General features: G+C 44.3%; 1 protein-coding gene across 1 annotated transcript in view; it reads right to left on the bottom strand.

Moving 5' to 3' along the window:
- Positions 1 to 2,347: 2,347 nt before the first annotated feature.
- The window catches only part of RGS13 (regulator of G protein signaling 13), a 15,955-nt gene continuing 8,800 nt past the window's right edge, over positions 2,348 to 9,502 (bottom strand). Inside the window, exons 5-6 of the mRNA XM_084868497.1 lie at positions 4,863 to 5,029; positions 2,348 to 3,520 (exon numbers count right to left, since the gene is read on the bottom strand). Coding sequence (XP_084724623.1) covers positions 3,335 to 3,520; positions 4,863 to 5,029 — 353 coding nt within the window. The 3' untranslated portion in view covers positions 2,348 to 3,334. The remainder of the gene's footprint in view (positions 3,521 to 4,862; positions 5,030 to 9,502) is intronic.

The following is a 9,502-nucleotide window of genomic DNA, read 5'->3' as shown; positions in this document are numbered from 1 at the left end:
TTTCAATAAACAGTCTGTTTGCTCATCAAACAAATACCTATTTGGCATCTGCTGGCCGCTGGTTACCGGAACATCTTTGTTCTCTGTGCTCATTCCCCTATGCTGCCCGCTGTGCCCGAGTTCTGTCTCCCCAGGCCTTGCTTTCTGCTCAGCAGCAGGTAAACCGTTGGCACGAAGTGTTTTCTTCCCTGGATTCAGAGAGTTTATCATCTGTGACCGCCGATGGGAAACTCAGGCCCTCCAGTTGAGGGAGGTATTTTTGCACAGTGGGATCTCACGATTTCCTTCACGTCACACCCGATTATGTCTTTGAAGAAAGCGTTGTGTATTTCTCTTCTGTAATCTCTCTTCCCAAACGAGTGGAAACCCCTTTACAGCCAATAAAACGATGGTGTGACTGATGAATTATAAATAGGAAAGTGTTCATTTCTGCCAAGACACTTGAATCCGAATTGTGCAAATCTCCGTCACTATCTCCTTTTGAAGATAAGACTGGTTTTTATGTGGAGACAATGATGGCTTATCATGTACATCTCCAGAGTTTGAAAATGTGTGTCTAAAAATAGACGGTAGTGACAAATACATCCAGGTTCTGATGTCAGGAAACTAACAATATGTTTTTAACGCATCAATCTCAAAGTACTGAGGATAAACAAGTATCATGTAAAACCGTGTTAATGTGGATATAACCTTTGTAGCCATTTGGTAAATACCTACTTTTGAAATGTTAGGATAATGCATTTAATTAATTCAAAAATATCCTAAGAAAAATAAACAGGACCCGGAACATCGTTACGTTTAAGGGATTGAAAACCAGTTTGACTATCAGCGACCTGGAACACATCCTTCCATGTATTGTAGAATTCTTGAACAGGTAGCACTTTCACTTTAAGTTCTCTGTGATCCCGTAGAATCATTTCAGAACCCTCTCAGTCAGTGCTAAATGCAAAACAGAAAGTACTTTACCCACTTTGTCATGATAACCTCAATTTTCAGAGAAACTACTCTTCAGAAATGAGTCTACACTTGGAGGAACATGATGAATGCATTAGTAATGGGATGTGATAAAACACATTCTGAACGTGACTCACACAGACCCCAAGTCCCACCTCTTCATTTCACAGATGGGGAAACCGAGGCTTCCTGGCACCGAGGGTGCAAGGACATCACGTGGGTGGACAGGCACCAGTCCAGTGGCTCTGTTCCTAAGTCGACAGAGTTTTGTTTCACGCCCCTGCCTGGCACCTTGTTTACCCAACATGAGGTGAAGGCCCTCTGTATTTGGGTGGTAAAATCAGCACAGAAGCCAAACAATATTCTGGGCTTTTTCTGCATTGGAATACAAGGGGAGAAATAAGTAGTAAAGCAAGTTGGTCATTCTAATTCCATTATTAGTTGTATTAGTGTTTGGTCAAATTTACTAGTATTTGTTTTTTTTTTTTAATATATTTTTATTGATTTCAGAGAGAAGAAGGAAGAGGGAAAGAGATAGGAACATCAATGATGAGACAGAATCATTGAACCAGCTTCCTCCTGGCACGCCCCTACTGTACCCTGACTAGGAATCAAACCGTTTTGCCCTGGTTCATATGTCAAAACTCAAACACTAAGCCATACCAGCCAGGCCCTACAAAATTTTTTCTCTTGCGCAGCTAATTCTCTTTCTCAGAAATGAGCCCCCAAGTATTTATTCAGTGTTAGAATAATCCTCTGCTGCAGGAGAAGAGTTCCATTTAATTTTTTTTCATGTGCTATCGCATGGGTTTCTAGGCGTTTTATAATACTCACGCTATTGCGGTCAAATTTGAGACCGAAGGAACACATTTCATGGTAAAACTAAAGACCTTGAATCAGGTTTTCCTGCAGTTAATTATTTTTGGAAAAATGACTCATTATGTTTTCTAGGTATTTTATTCGTTAATAGCATAAGCTATTTGTTCATTTGTATGAAGTATTTGTCCCGTGCTTTGTGCTGAATGTATGGAAACAGACAATCACTCTTTACTCTGGAATCTTTTGACAAATTCCAAGCTGCTATTATAGGACAGATTAAAAAATCTTTTAGTGGAAAAATAACTTTATTGTGTTTGAAAAAAACCCCACATTTATAACTTTTAAATTTATATTTGGATTTATTGATTATCAGACCCATGATGAATTCACATTGTGAAGAATAAAATATATGAAATATAGGATATGAATTTTCTACCCTTACACTAATGAAAGCATAGAACTACAGGAATACATTAATACATTTTTAAATATTTTATTGATTTTACAGGGAAGAAGGGAGAGGGATAGAGAGCTAGAAACATCGATGAGAGAGAAACATCGATCAGCTGCCTCGTGCACATCCCCTACCGGGGGTGTGCCCACAACCAAGGTACATGCCCTTGACCGGAATTGAACCTGGGACCCTTCAGTTTGCAGACCGACGCTCTATTCCCTGAGCCAAACCGGTTTTGGCACATTAATACATTTTTAACAGCTTTGAATTATCAGGAATTTTTCACACACAGAAGATATATGCAATATAGAAATTCAGTTAAGAGCATAATAGTAGGAAAATTTTACAGGTAAAACATTTCTCAAGAATCCATCTTTAAAAAATACTTTTTATTGCTTTTTAGAGAGAAATGAAGAGATAGGGGCAGAAAAACAGAAACATCAAAGTGAGAGAGAAACATTGATTGGCTACCTCCTGCACTCACCCTACTGGGGATTGAGCCCACAACCTGGGCATGTGCCCTGACCAGGAATTGAACCAGCAACTTTTTGGTGCACAGGACAATGCCCAACCAACTGAGCCACACCAGCCAGGGAAAGAACCCATCATTTTGGTATCGCTCATAGCATAACACGATTGTGCTGTGGGTCCTAAGTTTATCTATTAATTAGCATTATTAAGAGCACTCTATGGAAATGTTACATTCTGCTAGAGACACAACTCAAACAGCTACAACCTTTGAAGGACTAATCTGTATATTGTGACAACAAAATGTCCTTAATAAGAAAACTTCCATTGGTTGATGACCACAATAAAAATGTCATAACATTGGCGCTGTGAAGAAAGACCTTCCTTTTTCGGAACCCTACTTGGGTGTGCCATAAATTGTATCAGTCACGTGATCAGAGTTCTACAGTCCATCCCTTGGGAGATCTGTTTCCCTTTGGGAACTAGAACTCAATTTATAGTTCCTTTCCTTGTACTTTATTCCTACTCTTTTTCATTGTGTGTGCGTGTGTGTGTGTGTGTGTGTGTGCGTGTGTAACTTAGAAGAACAAAGCCAGTCCTTGCAATAGATCGCCTTCAGTTTAAGCTTTTGAGTGGTCATCAGGAATTGTCATTGGGATGAATATTCTTCAGAAGCTTCTGATACATCTCCGACTTGAGAAACCTGGGGTATGAGTCTCTCTCCATGTGCATATACACGATTTTCTGAGCCTCTTCAAAGCACGTCCGAGTGGGTTCTTGAATATTCCTGACGATGGTTTCTCTCGTCGAACTGTCAATGTTAATCTGAAAAGCGAAATTGCAGCAATGGGCGGGATTAAAGGCGGAAAGACAAGGCAAGGGTTTGATGTATTCCCTCCCCCCCCCTCTCCTTTTCAGTGGATTAGGGTTATTTTGTTTGCAGTTTCATTGGTATCTCAAAAGACGCAGGAGGTAAACTCGTGGCTTCTTGAAAAGTAAACATCCACCTCCACATCCCAGATCAAAATAACATGAGGCCCGAGGCCCGGGAAATCGCTGAAACCATTGCTTACTTGGTTTGCTGGCGGAGTCTACAAACAAGGAAGTTTACTGGACGGAGGTCTTCCCTGAGGAAGAAAGGGAAGTGGGTGCTATTTTAAACTTGGCCTTCCTTAACGGGCATGCATGTTGATTTAATGGACTCTGCCCCGAAATGGGAAGAAGGTGAAGAGAAGTGGGGAAATAGAGAAGTGGTCATTTCAGTAAACCCAAGTATTTTCCAGATGACAGTTTTAAGGAACAAATTCTGTCCTGGGTGAGAGGAATGTCATCTACCATCCTCCCTGCTGGTCCCCCTGATCAGAATTCTCGTTCCCCAGCATCTCCCCACCAGGAGGAGTCTCAGTGTTGTCTGTTTCCCTCATGGCTCTGTTGTCTTCAGGCAGAGGTGCATGATGGGAAGTGATATCCATGTGAGCATTTGCTGGCTTTGCTGGGGGGGAGGAGCGGGGGCTGTGGAGGCACAGACTTTGCCCAGAACCACTGGGGATGTCAACGTGTCTGTTGATGGTAACCATAGTTCCTTCTAGCAAAGCCAATTCTTTGTATTGTAGGGAATTAAAATCATTTAATAGCCGAAACCGGTTTGGCTCAGTGGATAGAGTGTCGGTCTGGTCTGCGGACTGAAAGATCCTGGGTTCGATTCTGGTCAAGGGCATGTACATTGGTTGCAGGCACATCCCCGGTGAGGGGTGTGCAGCTGGTCTATGTATCTCTCACATCGATGTTTCTAGCTATCTATCCCTCTCCCTTTCTCTCTGTGAAACATCAATAAAATATATTTTAAAAAAAGATAAGCCCTTTGAAATATTAAAAATAAATAAATAAATAAATAAATAAATAAATAAATAAATAAAATAATTTAATAAGGAGAGGTCTGGGAGCCACATTGACCTAACTTGGAATCCGGATTTCCCCACTTTCCCTCTGCATGCCACTGGGCAAGTTAGTGCCTATCTCTGACTCTCAGGATTCTAATGTGGAAAATGAGGTGAACAACCCCGACTTGACAGCATCCTTGGGGGGTAAAGAGCCTGGCACCTCGGTGTGCCCGGTCAGCAGACACAGACATCCTGATGCCCATTCAGGGTCAGCCTTGGCTAGGTACCTCTCTGGGGGACTGTGGCTGGATATAGATCTTGTAAAGCTTCTTCGCCCGAAAATGTCTGCTCCATCGAAAGGCGATCTTCTTGTAGGTCTCACAGGCCATCCAGAATTGGATGTTCTCATCGCTGTGCTCCAGTTTCAGGAACGCCGCATAGACCACCGGCCCATCTGAAAGTAATGGAGACATCACTCATTTTCCCGCGTCAAAACTATTAGCACCTCTGAAAAACAGATAATACAATGTAAAAATAAAGTCTGGTCCAGCTGGTGTGGCTCAGTGGTTGAATGTTGACTTAGGAACCACGAGGTCACAGTTCGATTCCCAGTCAGGGCACATGCCTGGGTTGTGGGCTCGATCCCCAGTAGGGGGCGTGCAGGAGGCAGCCGATCCGTGATTCTGTCTCATCATTGATGCTTCTGTCACTCTCCCCCTCTCCCTTCCTCTCAGATATAGCAGTTGGTGCTCATGGTGAAGAAATAGCTGAATGGACAGGCAAACCATTTCTGGTTTAACATGTGAAGCTGAAAGCCCACAACCTCCCCTGTGTATTGGAAGAAACAAGAGTTCTGTGTTAACAAACAAAAAAGCAACTTGATCTATTTTTGTACTCAGAGGAATTTTGACTGTTTCATCAGGAGGGGGAAATAAGGACCCTAAAATAAAGAAATGAGCTTTGAAAGAGGGGGGAGAAAAATGAAATACCAGATACAATCTGCAGATCCTGGAATGAGAGTTCACCAGCTACCTGGGTGGTTTGAGTTGGATGAGTGCATGGGGGTAGGGAGAGGGGATTTGGAAACCAGTGATTTTGTATCCCAGATTTGTGTTTATGTCCGTGTTTAGTTTAATTGTATGGTAGAATGTTTAGAGAGGTTCATTCCGGAACCTGCCTGCGAATTACTGGGATGCTAATGCCGTGTGTTACAGTATGACAGCCTGGCGAAAAATGACGCGGACAAGAACCCGTCTGATATTTCAGGTCTGATGACAGCATGTTCCACAGAATCCCGTCCTCATAGTGTGTACACGTTACCCCCGTTAGCGGCTCAAAACACAAGTATATTAAAAGTGTTCCAGGAATCTGAGTAACTCTTCAAGTCGGCATAAATGGCTCAGTCTAGCGTTTCTATTGACACATACACAAGAGTTAAAAGCATTTTCCAAGTCCAGCCCTGGAACCCTTTCCTTCCTTCCTTCCTTCCTTCCTTCCTTCCTTCCTTCCTTCCTTCCTTCCTTCCTTCCTTCTTTCTTTCCTTCTTTCTTAATATATTTTATTGATTTTCCACAGAGAGTAAGGGAGAGGGATAGAGAGCTAGAAACATCGATGAGAGAGAAACATCGACCAGCTGCCTCCTGCACACCTCCCACCGGGGATGTGCCCGCAACCAATGTACATGTCCTTGGCCGGAATCGAACCTGGGACCTTTCAGTCTGCAGACCGACGCTCTATCCACTGAGCCAAACCGGTTTTGGCATGCCTAACTATTATTAATTTATTTACACAGATACACACACAAGTCAAACTATTGGTATTGAATTGTAAAAGCAATTTTGTTTCACTCTTGAATATTTAATATCATGCAGCAAACACTTTTTCCCCTTTTTGTCTTAACAGTCCACTGCAACAACAGCAGCAACAACAAAAAGACTAAAAATAATAATCCACTGCAGGACTAAGTTCTGATACACTGATTTACTCCCTGTTATTGACGATGTAGATCGCATCCCCATTTTAAGTTAGATTGTCCTACATTGAGCATGTTGGTTCGTAAATCTTTGCATCTCCAATTATTTTCTTAAGATGACTTTAAAGGAGCTTAGGCATCCCAGTTTCTGGGAAAATTTCTCTGAACCTGCTTTGTCCCTGTCAGAGCACCTAGTACACACTTACTTTGGTTACGTCTCACCGTATACTGTAGCCTACTGTATTTATTGGCTTACATCCATCACTCTCCCGTCACCTCACCTCACCCGAACACCCTCACCTGGACCCCCTAACCCGCACCCACTCACCCACACACCCTCACCTGCACACCCTCACCTGGACCCCCTCACTTGCACACCCTCACCTGCACACCCTCACCCGCACCCCTGCACCCGCACACCCTCACCCGCACACCCTCACCTGCATACCCTCGCCTGGACCCCTTCATCTGCACACCCTCACCTGCACTCCCTCATCTACACACCCTCACCTGCACATTCTCACCTGCACACCCTCACCTGCACATTCTCACCCGCATACCCTCACCGCACACCCTGACCTGCACCCCCTTTGGGAACTGGGGCTGCACTTTCTTTATGGGCTGGTGCCCAGAGCCCACACACTGCCCAACACACAGCAGTTACCCAACCAGCGGATAAATGCCTTCCATTCTGGCCCCTGTGTCCCTCCTGCTTCTATCTTTTACAATGACTCCCATAGGTTTTGAAAAGGGAAGCAGAGCCTGATTATCCAGCATGCAGAAAAAGCACAAAAGACCGGAGGATTATTATACTTGGCACATGGTTGCTTGTTGGTTTTCTGAGAGCGAGATAAAAATAAAAATAAAAAGTACTCATGGAAGAGAGGTGTCTCTGAATGGCCAGTCTCTGTTCTGTTGTTTTGTTTTGTTCCCTGTGAAGGGACAGAGGACACGAGAAATGAGCGAAGACGAAGGTGCTAAGTGGGCAAAGCTGAGTGCGGCTGAGGGTAATAGAAGGGTCGGGGGAGGAAACCATGGCAACAGCAGGGATGAGAGGTGAGCTGCCAATCAACGCTGTGCAGCATGATCTCTCCGCAGGGGCAGGGAGCTGGGAGGGGGCTCCGCCTCCACATCGGGATGCACACGAGGGGACCACAGGCTCTCTCAGTGATGCTGAGTGTCCGCCGTAAGGAGGAAGGTGCCCAGGCCAGAGATGCAGTCCCCTAGCGTGGACAGCACTCAGCAGTGTGATGACCTAGGATGGCCACGGCTGTCGGCAGGGGCTGTGGTAACTGAGAAAGGGGGAGAGGGTACAGGCTGCCCCAGGATGATTTGAACCAAAATGAAACCATCGATGCCTTCTAAGGCCATTCCCGTCGCCTAGAAGGCCCCGGGCTCCAGCAGGCAGGTGAACTCCTCTACGTTATTCCAAGGCATTCTCCTCACTGACAGCTCCGGGCTTTCGGATCTGGGTTCCTCGCTGCATGGCCTCACGCAGGCCCCAGCGTGGCCTGCTGCTTCTCCTCATTCAGCGCTTGGCTAAAATTTTGTCCCTCCTGACAGTTCTCCGCTCCTCTAGTTGGATTGCCCTCTCACGCCCGGCTTTCTTTGTCCTGCAACCTGGCTTTCCTTTGTCCAAGGCCCTTTCTGGAATTAATTTATTACTGAACTCATGTGCTTGGTTGTCTGTCTCCTTACCTCTAGGGGGAGCACAGGAGCTGAGCTCAGTGACCTTGGCTTTGTTCAACCCAGTGTCCCAGGGCCTGGCAGGTATACCGGACACAGGGCAGGGCTGGATGAGTCACCCAAGGGCGTGCCTTATAGCTTCACTAAACTTCTTTTTGTTTCTATTAAACACACTTCGATCAAATATCAGTGAGCGACCTCTGTTCTCATCTTGTGAGATTTTGGCCAATCAGTGTATGGAGGAGCCTTCTTTCTGTCTTTCTTCCCGACATTATAGATTTGGATTTGGATCATTTTTCAGTCTTGACATTTCCGGTATGAAGAAGCCTTGGGTGTTCTGGGATGGTTGGCCTCTTTGTCATTTCAAAGGCGTATTTTTGTATCTTTCCTAGTCCTCCTGGGCTTAGCCATCAGAAACTCCCATAGGATTTCCCCCCCATTTTTCTTCTCAGCGGACACCTCACACTGGGATGGTATTTTTGGGCCTCGTTTGGTGTTTTGGTTCCCCATCATTCCAGGAAACGTCTTTAGAAATCCTCATAGATTATTTTTTTTAGTGATGAGATGACTAACAGCTCAGTCTATTTTGTTCTTTTCAGATTCATTTAAAAACTTACCATGACATCTATCTTCATCGGAAGACAGTTCTTCCCTAAAAACTTTGATGTTTGGAAGCTTGGAGTATCTCTTATCATCTACAGACTTGCAAATTTTGCAGGGTACTTTCTGTTTAATCACTGTGGAGATTTTTCTTTATGAGACCAGTTTTCACACCGAATCCCTAGGATTCCTGCATAGAATGGACAGTTGACGTTGCTAGGAGGTTGCTAAACGCACTGACTGCCCACATGGGTGCATGCACTTCTTCGTATTTCTTGCCTTGAGCCCATGAGTTTATCACCCCCATATCCGCTGCTGTTATCTTGCATTTATACCACTTGAATGCTGAGGCTTACACAGAGCCATATAAGGCTCACTTCCCCGAGACGCCGATCCAGTTAAGAAATGAGCTCTGAGGAGTTTTAGAACATCACGACTCAAGTGTATTTCTACTTTCGAAGGCATGAAGCAGAGCAAGTTGTTAATTTAAAAAAAAAAATCATTCTAACGTTAGCTGGTGATGGTTTGACAGTGTTACTATTTAAGCATCTCTTCCAAGGGATTTTACACATAGACTTGTGAGGAATAAATATTCACAGTGACTAATCTTGTTTTAATTATCGCCCAAGGAAATCATGGCGGTTGACACGACAAACTATTTTCAGGGCT

The sequence above is a fragment of the Pipistrellus hanaki genome, assembly GCF_964339955.1.
Source record: "Pipistrellus hanaki genome assembly, chromosome: 20".
Taxonomy (NCBI): Eukaryota; Metazoa; Chordata; class Mammalia; order Chiroptera; family Vespertilionidae; genus Pipistrellus; species Pipistrellus hanaki.
This window is presented reverse-complemented; position numbering and strand designations above follow the sequence as displayed.